The 22,366-nt window shown below is 41.7% G+C and overlaps 1 protein-coding gene across 9 annotated transcripts in view; it reads right to left on the bottom strand.

Annotated features, from left to right (window-relative positions):
• Nucleotides 1-22,366, bottom strand: part of TMEM241 (transmembrane protein 241) — a 111,262-nt gene that overhangs the window by 70,833 nt on the left and 18,063 nt on the right. For 8 of the 9 annotated variants that reach the window (XR_012498781.1, XR_012498782.1, XM_074340237.1 and 5 more), the window contains 3 exons: nucleotides 15,437-15,518; nucleotides 3,935-4,012; nucleotides 330-355 (listed from right to left, as the gene is read on the bottom strand). Coding sequence is in view for 7 of the 9 variants with exons in the window: in XM_074340237.1 (XP_074196338.1) it covers nucleotides 330-355; nucleotides 3,935-4,012; nucleotides 15,437-15,518 (186 nt within the window). In the remaining 2 variants the exon portion in view is untranslated. The remainder of the gene's footprint in view (nucleotides 1-329; nucleotides 356-3,934; nucleotides 4,013-15,436; nucleotides 15,519-22,366) is intronic. The other variant, XM_074340235.1, reaches the window with a different exon arrangement.

Genomic DNA, 22,366 nt, shown 5'->3' with positions numbered 1-22,366 from the left:
TAAACTACAAACATTATTTTTAAAATTTTATGGCTTTCCATGTTTTCATTTTCATTTTCCATCAGGATTGCACAACACTTAGTAAAGTTTTGGGCATCAACAACTAAAATCTAGCACGGGTTGTTTTTGCCTTAGGAATAAAATAGTTCAGAAAAAGAGAGATAGTAAATTTTAGAACAAGACACAAAATTGGGCTGAATGTTTATAATAAATTTCTCTGTCAACTCTTAGGCATGAATCGTCAACAAAGAGTTTATCATTCAAGTTAAAAATCAGGTTAAATCTTGTGTTTTAGAGGTGTGTGTGTGTTTGTTTATTTTTAAACTTACCTACAGATCTTCGCAGGAGAAGTTTTCTGTATGAGAAAAAGAGACTTATAGTTAGTCTTTAAAAACTTTTTTTTCTTAAAAGAGAATATTTAGATCAAGAGGCAAAAAAAAAAATATATATATATATATATATATATATATATATGAGTAAGTTTATTGGGGGCTTAACAGTCTGCTGCATTTTAGTATTTACTGAGGCGTTTTCTGCTTGGACCAAATGAAGAATGACTCAGGTTCAGAGTCGAGTCAGCTCGGCAAAGCACCTGGAATGTGCAGTTTTACCACTCTCACCATTAGATTTATGTTCACTCATGAAAAAAACAAAAAATGATACCAGGGTCAAGCTTTTCAATATCTTCCACACCATGAAAGGGAGAGAGAGAAAAAGCGATGTAACCTGTGCAAGAAAAGAAATTAAGCTCATGTTCAACTTCTTTTTCAGCCTGTCTCTTTAAATTTTCCTTTCATTAATCCAGCTCTGACTCTCAGCGGTGCTATAAATTCTCTGGTATGATGTGTGAATTAAGAAACAGAAAAAAGGAGAAGGAACATTTGACTCCACCCCTACAGAGAAGATTTTTAAAAAGGCAAATTGAGGAAATCTAAACTTGGCACTTACAGCTCTCTAAAAAGAAGACATTCTAACGCAGACTCTAGCTTGATCGCCTCTTTTTTTTGTCAGTTTAAGGGAATTAGTCCTTTGTACTCAGGGAGACACTTCCAGCAAGGAGAAGCATAAATTGTTCTATGTACGATAGGGGAAACGGTCAGGTGGGGTCACAGATTAATTCTGAACATTTCAGAAGGATTATTTTGTTAGTTGAGGACAAACTACAATTTTTTAACTCCAGTTCAGATAAAGTGTTTAAAGGGGAAGCGCTGACAAGAGAAACATGGGGTTTGCTATGAAGGCAAGTTTCAGTTTTCACACATTACTATATAATCCAGATGCATTGTTTTAATAAAAAGATTCTGTTCGTGTAGGAAGCTGTGGCTGGCATCTTTAGATCCTTCAGTCTCTTATCTTTGTGGACCTGCCTCAGTAGAGTTCAGAGGCAATGCCAATCTTGGTTCCACTGCCCCCTGGTGGGGACACCTATCCCTTCAGTACAGAAAGGATGACACACTCAAGTGACCCGGCTCCCTTGGGTAATTGCCCCCATCACGGGGGAAAAAAAGGATTCTGAGCTAAACATAAGCAACATCTCAATGGTTTGGCGGAAGAATAGGAACAGAGAGAATACAAATGAAAGGGATAGTTCAACTCTTCCATGAGTAACATGTTCATCTGGCAACTGTTTAGGGGCTTCCATTACAGGACAGCAAACCAATCCAGTGCCTGAATGAGTTCACCCATTCCACAGAGGAGAGAATTGATGCTTTTTTATTTTATTATTTTGAACTCCTCTGACTAAAGGAGCCCAGAACCTATGCAGACTAAAAATGAGCAATAAATTCAAGTCTGAGCTCCATTCCCCCAAGGCTCTGAAAACACCTACCGGATTAATGTCAGGGCATTCACTTTTTCAGGCCCCTTCAGTCCCAAAACTACCCAGTCATAAGTCCTAATGATATCGTAGGGTTCTAACTGGGTCAGCACACTCCTCAAAAGTCACTGCCAAAAATAACAATAAATACCTGACATTATTCTAGGTTAGCTAACTTATTCTGAGGGCTACTCTCTACATGCATTAACTTACTCACTGCATTATAGGTTAATTAATAGTCTTGGGTTAGATGCTACAGATGAGGACACCGAGGCCCTGAGAAATTAGGTCAGTTGCCCAAGGTCACAGGGCTTGAGACAAGGTGACCTAGCTCCAGAGTGTGACCCTTTATGGAGCTCTTCTGCTCCAACCGTCTGTCAGTCCTGCTGTGACACCCTCCAGCCCTTTCAGGCTGTGAGCCTTCATTTGCTGTCTCTGACTTGGGAGGTGATGATCAGGATTGGGAATACCAAGTGGGAAGCAGGTTTGGAGAAACACATCAGTTCCATTTTGATCCCTTTGCATTTCAGATGCTCAGGACAGCAAGGCAGAGAACCAGAGACCAGCAGGTCATGGGGATCTGAGCTCAAGAGAGAGGTTCAGGCTGGAGATGGCGACTTAGGAGTCACCAGTGAATGGAAGGTAGCTGGTGGCATGGGTGTGGATGAGGTTGTACAGAAAGTGTGTGGTGTGGGAACCACAGGCTCCTGAGACAGACCCTAGGAGACTCTGAAGGGCAGGTAAAGGGAAAAAAAGAGATGGACAGATGGCTGTGAAGAAAGAGCCAGAGACCCAGGAAGAAACCAGCTGGGGGGGGGGGGGAATGAAGGTCAAGGGGGCTAAGAGAGACAAGAAAAGGGAGAGGGGGTGACGAATGGTGTAAAAGACCAACGGAGTCCCCTAAATGAAGCCACCAGTGACTTCAGCCAGAGCAATTTCAGGGTAACGGTGGGGGAGAGGCAGGAGCCAGTGCAAGGTGAGAGACATGAGGATGTGGACAGCACGGAGGCCAATTCCCTCTCAGGCACTGTGGTGGGAAGGGCAAGAACGAGGGGAGGGGGATGGGGAGAGGGTGCACAGGCAGAGCAGGGTGCCGGCTTTCCTGTCGAGTTCTGGTTTTATGAACACAGCCTTCAGAGCTGGGTTGATGTGAGTGGGTCTCCCAGGGCCTGCTCTACCCATGGAGGACTGAGAACACTGAGCATGCTGATGGGCTCAGGGGAATAAGGCAGCACAGAGGGAGAGGTTAACTACCCATGAACGAGGGGGGTATCCCTGGAGCTACCTCTGAGCAGCAGGCAGGGATGACAGAGGGCGCAGAGTGGCCCTGCGAAGGGCGCCCCACTCTCCTACGTACCTGTAAGAAGTATGCTGCCTGAATGGCCCACCAGCCGCTCTCTAGTTTAAAAGTTCAAAATTTTGGTATGAACCCATTTTAAATGGGTAGATGTTAGGGGGGAAAAAAGAAAGAAAGAAACTCCCAAAAGAGGGACCACATTAAAACCACCTCTAATAACGTTGGTAAATACAGCTAAAATGTACAGAGCACCTACTGTGTGCCAGAAGCTGTTGGAAGCACTTAACACATGTGCTGCGTTACATCCTCCCAACAGCTCTTATGAGTTGGGAGACGTTATCATTCCTTTTCACGGATGGAGGCACAGGAGTGAAGACACTTTTTCGAACTGGTGTGAGGCCAAGCTGGGGCTGGGAAGAATAGGGAATGTCCCCAGGGTGGGCCAATGCCTCCAGCACCCTATGTGAAGTTGGGCCATATACGTATGTCCACGTGGTGTGGGCATGAGCTGTGGGCAGGAATGTTTCCACCACCAGATCCACAGCCAATCGGGAGATCCTGGCTCAGGCCTGGCCTGGAGTGGCATTCCACTCAGCTCAACAAGCATTTCCACATGTGTTTGGTGAACTGAAGGGATGTTAAAACCATGATCCTTGAAATTAGTGACCACTGTCAGGCAGCCTTGACTGGAAACAGATGGCAGGAAAAGGTAGACACTAATTTGGGCCATTAGGAGAAAAAAAACACACAAAAAAACAAAAGGTGTGTCTTTGAAATTTAAAGCAAGGGAAGTGAAACCAGCATTTTATGTTATCATTTACCTCTTTCCGAAAACACTTCTGGTGCCCACAGATAATAACTTCAGCTACATTATGCAAAGTGAGAAACACAGGAATGGCCTAAAAGAAAGCAGAACAATAAGCATGAAAATATTTCCTTTGATCTCCTAATTACATAATTCTTGATTTCTTCTTAAAAATAAAGATCCGTGGGAACTTCTGGCATTCACATGTATAATCCTCTCCAGCAAAAATTCTTCTGCATAGATTAGTGCTCTCAGTGGTAGTATTATGCTTGGTAGGATGGGTGTAGAAGCTCCCCTCCTACAGGTATTCTCATCAACACAAATTTATTAAGCACCTACTATGTGGCAGGCACTGTGCCAGGTGCAGGAGACACATCCTGTGAACGAGGTCACATGATAGGGAGACTGTCCCTATCGAGGTAAGAGCTCTGGTGGAGCCCACAGAACGGCACACATGACCACTGGGAGAGGAAGCCTTCTCGGAGGAAGTGAAGTTCAAAGTCTAAATGAGAAGAGAATGATGAACTCGAATGGGCCAAATAAAAACAAAGGGGATAGACAGTGTTGCAGGCAGAGGAACACACAACAGCCCAGAGAAGAGAGTGAACCCAGCTCCTCTGGAAACTGGGGGAAATTGAGCCGGGTGGAATATAACATGGAAGGGAGAAGCTGGGGAGAGAAAGATGGAGAGGAAATCACAGGCCATGCCAAGGAATCGGGGCTGTGCCAAAGGCCATAGGAGCCACTGAAGTTAAAGCAGACAGAGACATGATTTGATCTGTGAGTTTAAAGGAACTTGGGCTGCTGGGTAGAGGACAGGAGGCAGAGATGGTTGCAAAAGTCTAGGGGTATGGTAGAATGGTAGACTGAAAAATTGCCCCCTTCCAAAAAAACAAACAAACAGCTGTGCTCTAATCCCTGAACCTATGAATGTCACCTTACATAGCAAAAAGGGGTCTTTGCAAACATGATTAAGTTGACAATCTTGAGATGGGACATTTACCTTGGCTTATCCAGGCGAGTTCTAAATGCAAACACACGTATGTATAAGAGAAAGGCAGAGATTTGACAGACACAGAGAGGAGGCGATGTGACCACAGAGATAAAGATTAGAGTGACGTGGCCACAAATCAAGGAATGCCAGCAGCCACCAGAAGGTGGGAAAAGCAAGGAACATATCCTTCCTAGAGCCTCTGGAGGGAGTGCAGCACTGCTGACACACCTTGATTTCAGCCCAGGGATGCTAATTTTGCACTTCTGGCCTAGAACTTGGAGAGAATAAATTTGTATTGTTTTAAGCCACCTAGGTAGGGTATAATTTGTTACAACAGCCACAGGAAACGAAGACAAGTAATGATAAGATGGTGGCTTGAAGTTGGTAGTGGCAGTGACGATGAAGAGCATCCACATTCAGGAAATAGGAGACTGAACTGAGGTAAATATCGGAATGACTGGAATCAACTTTGCACCCCCAAAATGGGTGTCATATACGTATATGACACTCCAGTGGGTTATTAAGATACACAGAGGACCCACTGCGTATTGACTATTGAGGGCCTGTTGCTAAGAACCGCAGTCTCTCCTAATTTGACAGTCTTGACAAGGTGAGGGAGAAGGGTTAATGGACGTGGGATTTTGTTATTTCTTTGTCGATGATGATAATGATGTTTCTTGGAAGGCAGAGAAAGGTAAAGAATATGTATGGGTTTGGCATCAGACTGGCTCAGGCCTCAGCTCTACCATCTGCCAGTGGAGCAGGGCACTTATCGAAACTTTCGTTAACTGCTCTGTAGTATGAATTACAAATACCTATGACCTGGAGCTATTGGCGGGTGGAAAACAGAAATAATGTAGGTAAAGGGCCTAGATGAGTGGTTCAGGAGCACTGCTCCAAAGGTTCAGTGTTACCTGGTACCAAGCCGACCTTCAGTGGTCTCCACAAGGACCCTGAGCTGAGAAATTGTTCCCGCTTAGAGGACCTGCTTGAAGACCATGCTGCTCACTGACTTCCAGATGGATTCAGTTTTTCTCTTTTTAGAGGATATATCTTTACCTGATTTTTTTTAACACTTTTATAACTTCATAGCATTGACCTATTTGAGCATTTTGTTCTAACTTGCACCGTTTTATTTCTTTTAGAGTTCTTGCCTTTTAAAAATATTTTCTACTTTTATCTTTCATTAACAGTTCAACTCAAGGTGGTTTTTTTCCTTTTAAAATCAAACTTGATTTGAAGTATTTTGTATTTGTTTTTGTACTTTTCATTCCTCTTTTTATTCAAAACATTTTATACTTTGAAATATTTTATGTGTTTTAAGATTATTAGAGATTAAAAAAACACACACAAAAAAACCTGGTTTTATCCAGTAGACCCATTTGCAAACATGCTCCTTGACCTTCTAGTTCTTGGCTTGAGAAGATAGCAAAGAAAATCTTGGACAGGTTAATCATGTGACACACGAAAGTGAATATAAAAAGGAAACCTGGGTCTTATTTATTTAAAATTAGGACCTTATTTAAAATGCTTTTCCCTCCTTGACTATGAAATCAGTAATGAGATCAGATTTAGGACTGAGATTATAGAATTCTAGACCCTAACCCTAGACCTCAAGGAGGCTTAATTTTCTCAATTTTATTCTCCATCTCCCTTGGTCCTACTCTGATTAGATATAGATTCTGGAAAAGGATCTATCTACACGCATAAAATTGATTTTAAAGTACACTAATAATAGCTACCAATAATATGTTAAGCACCGGGCTAATAATTTTAATTGCATTCTCTTATTTAAAGCTCCTCCCAAAAACTGTATTAGTGGATGATATTACCTTGATTTATAGACGAGAAAACCGAAGCTAAGATGTGGCAACTTGCTGGAGAGCTCATAGCAGGTTCAGGAAGAGCCGTGACTCCAGTCCAGGCCTGTCTAGCTGCCAAGCCCATGCTCCTAGCCTCGACGTTATAATACCCAAATTATGTCAAGCCCCCCAGAGTAAACTTCCTGGACCTACAGCTGTCTGAAGTTCACTATGACCGATGTGTTCCAAATCCTGCCAGTTTGCTTCTTTCAGTAATAAAACTGGTCTAAAATGGATGATCTAAAATGGATGAACACTGAGTAAAAACTCTATGCCATTTCTTTATTTATATATATATATATATATTTTAATTGGGGAATATTGGGGAACAGTGTGTTTCTCCAGGGCCCATCAGCTCCAAGTCGTTGTCTTTCAATCTAGTTGTGGAGAGCGCAGCTCAGCTCCAAGTCCAGTTGCCATTTTTTCAAGTCCAGGGGGCACAGCCCACCATTCCATGTGGGAATTGAACCGGCAACCTTATACTCTAACCAACTGAGCCATCCGGCCGCCCCCTATGCCATTTTTAAAAGGCATATTTCCATTTCTACTTTTAAAAATTTAAATCTGAATTTCTCAAGCCACTTTTTTCTACTGAGAATTTATCAGGCTTTAGAAACAGTAATTCTACAATTGACTATGTCAGCCTCCATAGAGATCTATCACAAACAATATTAAGGCAGTGTAAACATTTCATTACTGATTTTTCCTTGGCCTCTCACTGTGCACGAGTCCCAGTCTGATCTACACTAATAGTTCAGGAGACCCACAGTGATTGATTATTTTAGAAAACCAGCCCTTTGTTATCTTTATGGAGTGAGGGCCAGCAGGACTTAACTTTTGTTAGATCAGATCAAAACTTTGAGAAATGAGAACAGTAATAGCAAGAGTTAAGATTTAATACTTATTATATGCCAAACTGCTTTATATATTTAATCTTCTTAATAACTCTATGAGGTAAATACTATTAGCATCCCCATTATACAGATGAGAAAAAGGAAAGGATATATTCTGGTTCTCCTTTTAACCTGCCTCTTAATAATTGGATGATCTAGATACTTGCTTACTGTTAAAGAGAACAGAAAAATACGCACGTCTTCCATATTGTCACGACTGTAGGAATGGCCATCTTTCATCAGGAAAAAATGACCCAAGATTAACTACCATAAAGCCCAAATAATCATTTTTTGACACAAATGTAATTGACCAAATTCAACTACACTGCAGGCCAGTTCACTTAGTTGCTTAGGGCCACAACTTGCAACTTATTTATTCTTACAGTCTGTTAGCTGAAAATTCAGCATTTCATCCATGTACCATTGGAAATTTTTCTCTGGCTGTAAAGAGAAATGGGTAATTATGACTTAAAAATTGTCATTATTCCCATACTTTCCAGACTTCAATTTTGAAGCCTTGATTATTATTTGTTCAGGTGTTAGAACTGACTTAGAACAGTTTGCGATGGAAAATTGTGGCCCGGCCCACAAGCGTGGCCTTGGGTCACTCTGCACACATGGGGGGTGACTTCCTTTTTGAAGCATGAGTTCTGGGTCAGCTTCTTAATTTTTATAAAAGAATGTCAATCCTACCTTCTTTTTGGTGATTTTTAAATGTGTTGGCATAGCCTTAATGTATAATATAGATTAAATGTACTCCAGGCCCTTTCCAAAGAATGCATCTTTGAACTTTTGGCTGCCCAATTTTTATCAAAATTGTTCATGCCAGAAATAATGTTCCTAGAGGACAGCCTAAAGGCAGTCTGCCCACCTGTGAAGGGAGCCAGAAAACTAGACAGCAGTGGTTTTAGCCCCAGAGAAAAACTCATACTGAGCTGTGCTACGTTGTCATGCCTTAAACATGCATTAAGAATTCTAGAAACTAGGCTACTGTTGTGTTTGTTACAAAGATTTTACTGAAGACCCCACCCCCCACCACCACAAAGTTGCCCTGTCTACCTTTATGAGGACTCAAGACCTGAGAGCAAGGAAGAGCTTTGCTTTTCTTCAGCAATGGCCCCGCTCTTATAAGCACTGAGTCTTGTTAACTTTTTTTATTTGGTTACAGAAAGCCGAGGGCCGAATTCAAGGCCAAACTGTATTTATTTTGTAAGGTATTATGGCATAAATTTCTATGTGCTAAGTCTCTCTGTGGGCTCACCTAGTTCTTCTTCTGTTACACTTTACCAAGATTTCTTTTAAAATTCTATTCATAAAAAATGTTTTATCATATTTTAATCACGTTTATTTTTTAAGCCACCCCACGTCCTTTTTGGAGTGATGAGGTCTTTCTACAGGTGTATATGTGTGTATAAATGAACACATTTACAAACTGATTAGCAGGAAGTAAATTTAAGTGTTTATTTACATTAATTTTATTATTTTGTCATTAGATAGCAAACTCCTTGAGGGCAGAGGACCAGACTCCCCTCTTTCCCAGTGGATCTCCAGTACAAGTGTGGAGGCCATTTCAGTCCTTCACTTGTGCATCACATAAAATAGCTGACCCATGTAGGGGCCTTGCTATATGAAAAATAGACATCTGAAAATACCAGGAGCTCCTCTGGCGTGGCGAGATGCATGGGAGTAGCAAAGGCGTCAGGGGTGGGTGGCCTCAGCTCTCCAGCTTGCCCACATGGGAACATAAATGCACGGGCTACAACTGAGGGCAGACTGGCCTGCTCTCAGTGAACGGCGGCTCCTCTCACACTTTTCACCCCAGTGCATAGAAATAAATTCAGTGAAACTAAACATGCACGTCACACAGCACCCACAGGCGTTCTGAGCAAGGCAAGTGGGAGAACATCAGCATCCTCTCCTCTTCATAGAATCCTCGAGAAAAACCTCTTCTGGAGCTCAGGGTTTTTAGAAATAAATATATATTTTAAATTGGGGTAAAATATACACATGAAAGTTACTATTTTAGCCATTTTTAAGTGTACAGTTCAGGGGCATTAAGTACACTTACACTGTTGTGCAACCATCACCACCATCTATGTCCAGAAATTTTTCATCTTGCAAAACTGAAACTCCGTACCCATTAAATACTAACTCCCCATTCTTCCCTTCTCATAGTCTCTGGAAAGCACCATTCCACTTTCTGTCTCTGTGAGTCTGACTACCCTAGGTATCTCATAAAAGTGGAATCATAGAGTATTTGTCCTTTTGTGACTGGCTTATTACACTTAACACAATGTCCTCAAAGTTCACCTATGCTGTAGCATGTGTCAGAATTTCCTTCCTCTTTAAGGCTGAATAATATTCCATGTGTGCATATACCACAGTTTGTTTATCCATTCATCCACTGATAAGATACCTGGGTCACTTCCTTCATGTGGGAGACCCTGTTTGCTGTGCCATTTGTCATGCGGGGCAGCCTGCGGGGTCTCTGGTTCCGCTCCCCGCATAAGAACGCAGGATATGGTGAGGCCAAAAAGGAACACCCATGGAGACATAGATAGGGGACTCATACCAGTGTAGTCTCACTGGAGGCACTATAGTCTCAATGGAGGCTGGAGTCACATGACCTACAACCTGCTGTCCACTTCTCTGCCTGCCAACTGACTGACTCCCCAACCAACGCAGCCATGGCAGTTATATCAGTGGCTAATTGGCTCACGGGTTACAGCTGATGGTCAATTAGCCACAGCTGACAGCCATCTACTACCTGAGCCAGCACCTTTCCACATGAGGCCAAGAGCCTGGAAACTGCTCTCTGGGACTCTGTCCCCACACTTCCACCTTTCGACTATTGTGAATAATGCTGCTGTTTACATGGGTACACAAATATCTGGTCAAGTTTCTGAATTCAATTTTTTTAATTCCTCGGAAGAGGAACTGTTGAATCCTATGGTAATTCTATTTTTAATTTTTTGAAGCTCTACCATAGTGTTTTCCACAAGAGATGCACCATTTAACTTTCCTAAAAGCAACACACAAGGGTTCCGATTTCTCCACATCCTCACCAACACTTGTTATTTTCTGTATTTTTGATAATTGACAACCTAACGGGTGTGAAGCTGATTTGCATCTTCATGAGTTTATTGGCCATTTGTATATCTTGTTTGGAGAAATGTTTATTTATGTCCTTTGCCCAGGTTGTTTGGGTTTTGCTGTTTTCTGTATGTTCTGGATATTAATCCCTTATCAGATAAATGATTTGCAAATCTTTTCTCCTATCCTTGGGCTGCTTTTTTACTCTGTTGATAGTGTCTTTTGATGCACCAAAGTTTTTCATTTTGATGAAGTCCAATTTGTCTGTTTTTTCTTTTGCTGCATGTGTCTCTGGTGTCATATCCAAGAACTCATTGCTAAGTCCAATGTTGTGAAGTTTCCCCTCGGAGCTCTATTTAATAGTCATTTTATAAGGGTTAGGAGAACATCTTTAGACGGAGCAAGAAGATAACTAAAATCCAGAGGAGGGCTTTACTATTTTGCCAGAGAGCAAAATAAGGAATCCTTGCAGTTGGACTCTGATTGGCTCTGATAAGAAAATGTGCAAGAGGAGAGCTGCCTCCAGTCAGCAGTAACAGGGAACACTAGAGGAAGACTCTCCATTCTATGTCAATATTTACGCTCTTTTCCTTTGTGGATCCAAGTTCCTTTACATAATATTGGAGCCAAACAAGGGGGAGGGGACCCAAGCGCTCCAATGTGCTTAGCTGAGTAACTTACTCCACATGGGTCTAATTATCCATGTGTGTTTCCTCACCAACATCCCCATCCGATCTCCACCCCAAGTGTTGAGTGAATGTTGTGCTCATGAAAGACAGAAACCCTGACAAGCAATTAGGGAAGGACCAAGATCAAAGAGCTGGGTAAAAAACCAAGTCCAGACCTGTCAGGATGCCTTAACTTAGATTTGCAGAGTCTCTCCAACTGCTGACCCTGGTTTCCCCAAGCAAGAAAACAGCATGGTTTGGGCTGCCAAATCACCAATACCGGGATGACCTCTCACAGGCAAGTAACTAATGTATGCATTTGCACATCTGTTCTAAACACTCACCGACTTTGAGGTAATCCTGTCTAGCTGAGAAGGTTTCTGGCCAGGAAATTATGACAAGGGTAATAATGACCAGTCAACATAGCACTGTCCGTCCAAAGACTGGCCCTCACGCCATCACAGCCACCATCGCTGTGACCATATTCAGTATAGAAAAGCTGGAGAAGCAGACCCAAAATAGCCTGAGTAGAAGGAAGAGCAACTACATGGTTCTGTCCCCTCCGCCTCGCTCAGTCCTGAGGGGCTGATCTCCTTTGGTGGGTGTGATTTGAGGAGGAAACGGTAAGCTTTGCAGATGAACTGCATAGTTGACAAGCTTGGGTTTGTGTCTCTGCTTTAACATTTACGAGTTATTGATCTTGGTCAAATAATTTGCATCCCAGTTTCCTCCTCTGTAAATGGGAGTAATTAAGTCTGACTTCATCTGTCATGAAGGTTGGCAATGGGAAGTGCCCGGCAAAGGAACATTCATGGTGGCTGTTCAATAGTGAGCAGTGTATCTCTCACTGACTCCCCTTGAAGTTTCTCAAGGTCAGGAACAGTGATTTATTTGTCAAGCCCCCAGCACATAGCAGATCCCCAATAAATATTTGCTGAATGGAGAACCACAGAAGAATCTCTTTCCCTTAGCTCTGTATATCATTTGGTCGTGAGTTTGAGGTGGAAAAACCAATAAAGATCTGTCTCCACAGAGCCTTTGCAGAGTTAAACGAGCTTCCTCTCAGGGGTTGCTCATCAGGAAAACAGCTTTAAAGTCTTAGTCAGAGAAAGGAGGCCTTTACAGAGCAGAGCTACCTAGAAAGTGTTTTGCATAACAATACACCCACAGATTTTTAACTGAGCACTTTCCCCCCAATTCCTCATGGATTCATTAAACTGACAGCGTGGCGCCAGCACATTGCTGCCTGTTTTCTATCTAACACAAGCTGTATGAGTGCCTCATGTTTAATCCACTTTGTGAATTTTTAAGCAACTATGTAAAAACAAAAAGCTCGAAAATAAAGAAAAGATGCTGGGTTATTTCACCTAAAAACAATGTGTGCCTGCTTTCTTTCCTCCTCTTTCCCTAACTGGGTATGTTTGGCTTTTTGGCTGTTTCCCTTTGCTCAGAATTTGAATTGTGGCAGCTTCTTTTTGCGTATCAAAGAAGGCTGTGCTCTAGGTCAATGCCACTCAAAGTGCTGGTCCTCAGGAAGATAAGCAGTCAGAATGTAAATGCATTGCTTCCTTCTACAAAAAGTATTGCTATGAAAAAGAAAAAAAGTCAGCTCAACTAAGCAGTGTGTTCAATGCCAAAGTTGATGCATATTCTGGCACAATCTCCTGCGGATAGGTAACACAGAACTCACAGACTGGCGCCGCCTGTGGATCCTACCTCCAGAAGCATTGCTCTGGGTTACAGAACTCCCCATTTGCCTGAGAATGTTCTAGACTACATTTACAATGGACTTTTGAGGGGGTTTTGACCACCTAATAGCCTTATCCCTTCTTTTGGTAAAGCACTCCAACATAGAGGACCTGCCATGCCTTCTCTGAGTCTGTGGGATCCAGGACGGGATCCTGTATGAGGGCGGGCTAAACAGTACTCTGAGTCTCTTCAGCCACAGTGACTGGTTCAGGGAGGCCAGGATCCAGGGCCAGCCAATCAGCATAGTTCCATCCTCCTGGTTAGCTTTCAGACCTGGGATGGGCAGTAGCCCTGACTGATGCAATCAGAGTGAATCTTGGGACTCATGCAGGAGCTATCTTTCTATTAGACTTAAAATATGGAGGATGTGAGTCTGGAGTCAATAACACCCATGACGGGAGAGCCTGGCTACGAAATGGGGCAAAGACAGAGAGAGAGAAACTGGGTTCTGAATATGTCACTGGAACCTCTGGATCAAGCCTTGCCTGAAGCAGCTCTTACCCCTCTGGCTTTTCGGGTATATGAACCATGAATTTCCCTTTGATTTAGACCAGTTTGTGAGCTTTCTAACACTTGCACCCAAAAGAGTCTGAAGTTATGCATGACTGCTATACCCTGGACTCATTCTACAATCTATATGCATTGGTCCTAATGAGCACATCTGAAAAGGCAAAAGGTCAGAGAAGCTGCAACTATCTGGAACCAGAGGCAGATGACCAAGACTTTCCACACTTAAGTTCCTTCTTCTGTCAGGTGATGAACATCTGCCTTACCTCTTAGGTAACTATGAGAATCACATACAAAGACATAGGAAACAGATCACTCTGTAAACATATGAAATAGCACGGTACATACAAAAAATATTGTTGTTATTAGCACAACAATAGTAACAAAATTCTGGCATCCATAACTACCCAGATCCTATTAAAAACTTTAAAAGGCTTTGGACAACACATTGTGGTTTTTTTTGTTTTTTTGTTTTTTAAATTGATTCATTTTTATTAGTTTCAGGTGTACAAAGCGACATAATAGTTAGACATTTAAACCTCTCAACACTTTTTTGTTTTTTTTTGTTTTTTAATCAAATGCTCTTCTCTGCTGTAGGAGAGGGAGCACCCTCTGCAGGTCACAGGCTGTAAAGTGAGGCAGCAGAGTCGCAGGAGCCTGACAGAATCATCAAGAGGCAGCTGAAAGCCAGTGCAGGCCTTCTGCTCTGGCTGTGCACCACCAGGCACCGTGGGCCATTTCCTAGGCCCACCCAGGACGTTCCTCCCCCACTGCACACATCATCCCGTCCACTTACGCTTATCAAGCATGAAAGAAAAATGATTTCATTTAGAAATTATTGCTATTAATTCTCAACTGCTATTTTGCAACTTTGGAGTTGTCCTAACAATACCGTGATATTGTTATCCAGTTAAGCAGATCTTGCTTGTCTGTTGTTACTGTTTTCATATCTGAGACTTAAGAGAACAACATAACAACCAACTTTACATTGTTTTGCAAATTTTGCATTTTTCCAAAAGTAGGAACACAATCATTTTCTGATGAAAACCAGTTAGTAGTCAGGGGACAAAACGGGAAGAAGCATTACTACCATTACTGATTTTTAAGCCATGTTCTGAGTCTCTGGTCAATGGTGGTATTAATGGATTCTCTTTTGATGGCAAAATAACTAAAATGTTGGAGTTCTATGTAATGTAACTGGAAGAAGTTTGTTTTTCACAGTTCGCACCTTTGAGGAACTCAATCCTGGGGGGGGCGGGGCTAGGAGGAGAGAATGAACACTTGTTTCACTAGCATCCCCATGTTACTGGCTGTTAACTCTGTGCCAGGCCTGTACAAGCACATCCACGACTGAACCCAGTATGCCCTGGGGCCACATTACCAATGGGCAAGGTTACGGTTCACTAGAAGCAAGAAGCAGGCGAAACCCTCTCTGCCTGCGCCTGAGGGTAGCTTGAATTGAAGCAGATCAGGCTGGCCCTGTCTATGGCAGGCTCCACAAACGTCGCTACTCTTTCTTCCCGCATCTCCACCTTATAAAACAAGTTGGCCATTCCCTGTTATCTGTTCATCTTCAATTTAGGGAGGGGGGTAAAAGACCCCATGTTGGCCCCAGGTCCAAGACTTGTTGTCTAATCTAGCTACACCATTATTAAAGCTGCTGCTTTGTCCCCTTTGATCCAGAGCACAATATGTTAAAAGGAAAAGGGGCAAAAGACAAAGGGCTGTCCTCCCAAAACCTCTAACACTTACCAGTCTGGACAATGCTCTGGAACCAGCATAAATGATACCCACAAACAGCACAGATGCAGGAAGCCACGTCAAAACATCCGATCTAGAAAGAGGAAAAGAAGCCATAATACTTCTGTCACTTTATGTCCAAAAGACCTAGCTGGAGGGTATTATCCTTCAGATGCTCGAAATACAGTGACAGTGGTTTTCTAAGCAACTCTGAGTGACTCAAAGAGTGTGACGTGGTCTGTATCCATCGAGAATGATCCATCGAGGCTGATGAAGCCATCATGCCTACAGCCCGTCACTCTTTCCACTACTTAGTGTTACTGATCCCACAACAGGGCATAGATTGAGCTGCATATGGGTAAGCCTTCCTGCAGGTTTGGAGAGAGAACAAGTCTGATTTTTTTAGGGGAGTCAATAAACACTATTCTTTGAATTTACATAGCCAGAAGTTTTGAACCCAAACCATATTATTGAAAAATTAAAAAGGCTCTTTACCTAGGCAATATATCGAACAGCTGCCTGGAACCACAACAAAAGGAACCACAGTGTCAAAGGACAGAATTTAAAAATAAAAGAGTGCTAGAACTTGCGTTGGGTGGCCATGTGCTGATTTCTTCAGCCATTAACCTGGCGTGCCAGTTCCAGGAATCTTTAAGGACTTGGTGCCACTGTGGCCACACCAAGAACAGCTTTTTAAAAATACAGTTTAGCATCTTGCTCTCCTCAAGAAAAGCAAAATCCCTGTTTTTACATGGAATGCATATCACTGGGCTTGCAACTTGCTTCCCTCATCAGTTACAAATGCATGCGGTCCACTAATTCAAGTTCCCAGAGTAATTCTAATAATAGATATAAATAAATGACCATTCCAGCAGGATATAACAAAATAATCCCAACTAACTCAATGAACTGCTCTCCTGGGATGGTGCCTGCTCAAGAAATGATCTTTGTTCATTTTATTAGCATGGGCAGGCACTCCATCCATGATCAGACCTGCTTTTGTGCAACTTTCCAGGGAAGATGGCATTAAAATGTTTCCAGCCTCTAGTAAAGCCTTCAAGCCCTACTTCCCACTTCCCGTACATTTGTTCAGCAAATACTTACAGCAACGTGGAAGGTGCTTACAGCATCAGAATTATTAACGGCAACATCACAGTTGACATTTGTTGAGCACTTGTTACACACCAGGCACTGTGTGTACTAAATGTTTTTTACACTGTATCTTTCAAAAACATGCACAACAATCTTACGAGGAAAGAATTATTATTATCCCCATTGTGCAGATGAGGAAAGTGAGGCACAAAGAGTTTAAACATTTGCCTGTGGTCAGAAGAACTGGTCATGGCAAAGCCAGAATTTGAAGTCAGGTCTGTCTGACTCTAAAGCCCTAGCTTTTAACCACCCTTTCATACTTTACCCTCAAGGACTTCGTAATCTAATGGGAGACATGGACATATAAATAGCTAAGCTATACTTACATGATTTTGCTTGGGTAGCAGACTAAACAGCTAATTATCTGAGGAATCTTCTCTGTTACTACTAGTCCTGCTATAATAATAGATGTCTGCACTTCCAACCAAAAGGTGAACAGAGAAAGGAAGATCCTCCATCCTAATGGGTTAAGCGTAACGTCAGTTAATTGCTACTCTTCTAGGAAAAGGCTTTCCCATTAGACATCAAGGGTCAAGGGAGACAGGATCCAGAGCCATGGCCCGCTGTGCACCGGAAAGAAGCCCAGAGCATATACTGTAGGGAGCACTGATGAGGAAGGAAGGAGTGCACTGGGCGAATGGGAGCTGGCCTCGCTGCAGCAGGCCCAGACCTTTGGAATGCAAGGTCAGTGAGGCCCCAGACATTTATTTGTGCTCCATTCCCTCTCAAACAAAGAGAACTGCTGAGCCATGTACTCCAAGACACATTAGGGTATCTGAGAAGCCATGGACGTTTGGAAAAGAAAACATGGCTAGGGAACATCTTGTATTTTCACCCTTCCACCCTAAAATAAAAAGAAATAATTTTAACTAGAAAAAATATACATAGGTCTAGTTAAAGATTTCTGGGACATGCTATAGGGCAGCTGTGTGAGCATTTGGCTCCAAATATGGGACTATGAGCCAGGCACAGGGGCACTGCTGCTTCTGTTCTCTACAAACATCTCACTCAGGGCCCATCTTCAAGGTGCATGGAGTCGGAGCCACGTGCACTAGTGGTGGGACTCTAGATACCTGCAGAAGTGACTGGTTACAGAGCCCTTCCTTGGCCTCGTCCCCAGCTTTTTATCAGTGAGACAGCTGCCTTCCTTTGTCACACACCGATATAAAACTACAGCCGCTATTAATAATAAATGTGAGTCACTGGAAAAAATTGCTGCCAAACCAGGTACGGGCAAGACAGACAAGTGTGAAAGGATAAGGGGGAAAGGAAAAATAATTAAAAATTGAGAAGGATTCTCCATTCATATTGTTTCTAAGTATCAAAGTTCTCATTTCACTGAAAATCACAGAACACACATTGTGTTGTTTCATTTATGCATGAAAAGATTCGAGGGAATACTAGCTGACAATCCATATATAAAGGAAAAGCTTTACCAAAAGATTAACAAATTAATGCATATTTATACACCTTAAATTACAATAAATTGTTTCATCAAGCGATGATTCTCTGATTTATCTGACTTTCAATTAACCCACTAATTACCTGACAAAGTCAGATAAGGGAATTATTGTAAATATTATTAATGTCTCCCCTACCTCTCAACTAAATTATAAGTTTCATAGAGGTGAGAACCATGTGTATTTTGTTTATATAAATAAATGTAAAACATTACATTGATGAATGTTACGAAGGAGACTAAAGGACTGTGCTATACCATAAGGGTATCTGACCTAGTCAGTGAGGATAGGGAAACCCTACTCAGAGAAGTGATGTTTGAAATAAAATCCAAAATTAAACTGGGCATAGAGTGTGGGTTAAAGCAATAGAAGGGACACAACATTTCACACATAAATATAGCATGTGCAAATGCCCTGTGGCAAGAGGAAATTGAAGGCAAGTGTAGCTTGAGTAGATGGAGAGACAAATCCAAAAGTAGGGAGGGTGTAATATAATCTGATTTGCTTTTTGAAAAGTTTGGCTACAGTATGGAGAATAGATTGGAATGGGGTTGGGGATATGAAGGCAGGACGTTAGTTAGATGGACATTGTAGTAGTCCAGACAATGATGGAGAGCATGGACCAATTTGAGAAATCAGTAGAGCTTGGTGGTCATTTCTGCTAAGGGGTGAAGGATATAAGACACCAAAGATGACTCCCAGGTTTCCAATTTGAATAGTGGATGGACGGTGGTGCACTAGATATGACAAATTGGAAGAGGTTTGATTGGGACAATCATGAACTCTGTCTTGAAATTGGTGAACTTGAGATGCTTTTGGAATACCCAAGCAGAGATGTCAAGTAGGGAATTGGATGTAAGGGTCTGGGGATCCTCCCCTGCTCTCTAGTAAGCAAGAATGCACTATTAAATGTGTCTTATATTTGATTTTCCTGTATTCCCTTACTCCCTGGTTTTGAGGATAAAATTCAAATATATTTTCTTCAACGTAATTTCCCCCTTGGTCCAGTACTCTCAGCAATGAGTCTCTCAAGGTTTGGTAAGACTTTCTCACGAACCTATTCTTCATTAACTGTCTATTCCTGAATTCTAGGCAACACTGAGCTCATGAAATGTACAAGCATGTGGGAGAGATGGACAGCACACAGACGGCGGCAGTCGTGGGAGCGCACATCCGGGTCTTCCTTCAACAGAGAACCGTTTGCTGCACGGAGTGTAGTCAGTTGACAACTGCACTGACATAATTTGAAGAACTGTTTATACTTGCTGCTTCAGGAATTAGAATTTAGATCTCTGGCATTCAGGGTTTCCATGACTGTTAATGTGCTATCACAATGCAGAGGGGTCAGACCTTTCACCAGTTACCTGGGGCAGATAAAATCCATGACAACTAAGTTTTCTATACGTTTCCAGATATTAGACAAAGTGAAGATGAGCTACAAGGTGGTGGTGCTTCTTTGTGCTTTTGCCATCTCTTAACATATTTTTTAAATCATTTCTTCAGGAAGAAATGAAACTATAATTTTAAAATTCTACTTAGCTCTGAGGAGCTATAACTGAGGATTATTTTCTAGGGAGATATAGCAATAAGGGATGGAAGTCATACATGGTTTGGGGCACTGGAGAGTATAATGTTATAACATTCACACAGTTACCCAAATCATTGGAAATTATAATTAGCTCTCTTCACTCCTGAGGAATGTTCCAGCAATTAGCTGACTAACTTTAACCGGTAGATCTAAGGGATGGACAGACCTCACATATTTCTCTGGGCTGTGCCCTTCCTTCTAGGTCAGGTCATCCAGGGCCGGGGTCATCTAGAGGTCATCTGGGAGTGGGGGCTGGAAGGAGGCATAAGTACAGACCAGAAGGTTTTGTGCAATGGAAAGAATGTGCCTTTGTGGTCAGACAAACCTTCATATTGAAGGTTTATATCCCAACTCTAAAGCTAGTTGATTCATATCTCAAATCTAAAACTAGTTTGCAATGAGAATTCAGTTTTGTTTTGTTTTGTTTTTCATTTCTGAAATGGGGCTAATAATGCTCAGATAGCTACTGAGAAGATTAGCTAAGAGAAGGAACACGCAGTACGTGGGGTAGTGCATGGCACAGTAAAAACAACAACTACACTCAACAAATGTTCTCCTCTGGCTTTTCTACATATAACCCCAAGGACAGAAGCGTTAAGGAAGACTGATAGATCCACCTATAGAAAATGGTTAAAAGACCCATAAAGAAAATTGAGAGATAATTAACAAACCAGGAAAAAATATTGGCAACATATAAAACAAGCTGGAGTTTAATATCGTTAATGTATAATGAGTGCTTACAAATATAAGAAAAAAATCATCTCCCCAAAAGAAAAAAAAAGCAGTGGACAAAAACAGGTAATTTTTTTCCTTTTCTCCCCTCCCCTGCCTTCCCCTCCCATCCTGTCTTCTCTTCTCTCTCTCTCTCTCTCTCTTTCGCACGCGCACACACACACACACACACACACACAATACAAATGGTCAACAAACACATAAAACGTTATTCAACCTCCTTAATAAGAAGAAAACTTTAAGACAATGATATACAAGGTTTTGCCCAAGAAACTAGGAAGTTTATAAAGTTAGTATCTAATATAAGGGTCATGAAATCAATTTCTTCATATATGACTGTGAGATATAAATTGGTATCTTTCTGGGTATTTATGTAATACTTGGCTACACTCATCAAAAGCCTTGATATATGTATATCTCTGAGGTATTTAAAGGTATCTAAGATGTTTTCATTTATAAGTGGACTAAAACTGCATTCTGGTCTCACTGTTGGTCATGAGATAGCCCAGAACCTCAGGGCTTGGTATTGCTTCCTCTGCCTGAAACCCTCTCCCTCCAAACACCTGCATGGTCCACTCTCTCTGTATCCAGACCTCTGCTCAAAAGTCATCTTATCCGTATGTCCTTCTTACCCACCCTACATAAAGTAACAATCCCCACCTCTACCCACTGGTAAACACTCAGGTGTACACACTCAGGTGTACACACGCATCTATACCCTTGACCTGGCTTTCTTTTTCTCTACACTTATTGTCATTGGACACATCATACACGTCCATTTTCATTTGTTTCTTATCTGTCTACTTCAATGGAATGTAAGCTAGGGCAAGGATTTTTGTTTGTTTTGTTCACTGTGCACCTAGAGCAATGCCTGGCTTATACAGTAGACACTCAAATATTTGTTGAAAGAATCACCATGTATTACTTTTCTAACTTAAGAAAAAAGTTTCCCTTTTTTTTCTAGACTGGTACAAGGGGAAAACAACAGCAACAAAATATATCAGGAAACTCCAGTCATGACCCTAATTCACATTTCTTCCTCTGCTTTTCTCGAGTCCTCCACAGACTTAGCTCTGAACAGAATTGCTGGAGTTTACAGCTACTTGGTTTTTAAGGGCAGGGATGAGAGCAAAAAATACCGACATCCTGCCATCTGCCTCTTTGAAATGGCCCTAAGGGGGAATTCAAACAATTTCAAATTCAATAAACATTTATAACACCCATGTTATAATCTATAACTATGACAACAAAAAACTAATTGCATTAAAAAAACAAACAAATCTGTTTCTTCAATAGACATGAACTTAGAAACTTGGAATGGAGGCTATTTCGTTTTGTATAATAATTTATCTCTTTTCTTCTTAAAAAGTAGTACCTACCGAAGCTAGAAAATCTTGAAAATACAGATAATCAAGAAAAACACTGCAATTACCACCCTAAGACAACCACTGTTAACACCTTGCTATGTCTCCTTCCAAATAGTGCACACATTGCACATGTGACCACTTCAACAAAAATGGAACCCTAATGTATATATTGTTTTAGAACCTGCTTAACTTAATACCTTTGCTTGTCAAGAAATCATCCCCAATAATATTAATACTAGGCTATTATTGGACATTTACATTAACCCAGTTTTTCACTATTCTCATACTGTAATGGGTATCCTTGAGTATATTCTCTTCTCATATTCATGATCTTCTGGCAACATTCAGGATAAATTCCCTGAAGTGGAATTGCTGTTTAAAGATACACGCACTAAAGTTTATAAGTGGTTACAAATCGCCTTCCAGAGAGGATATACTGACTCACCCTCTGCTAAGGACTGTACGTGTTTGTGTCCTATCGTAATTCATATGTTGAAATCTTAACTCCCAGTATGATGGCATTTAGAGGTAGGGCGCTAAGGAGGAACTCGGGTCATGAGGGTGAAGCCCTCATAATGGAATTAGTGCCCTTATCAGAGCAGACCCAAGAGAGCTGGCTTCTCTCTCTGTGCCACGTGAAGAT

The sequence above is a fragment of the Rhinolophus sinicus genome, linkage group LG09 (genome assembly GCF_036562045.2).
Source record: "Rhinolophus sinicus isolate RSC01 linkage group LG09, ASM3656204v1, whole genome shotgun sequence".
Lineage (NCBI taxonomy): Eukaryota > Metazoa > Chordata > Mammalia > Chiroptera > Rhinolophidae > Rhinolophus > Rhinolophus sinicus.
This window is presented reverse-complemented; position numbering and strand designations above follow the sequence as displayed.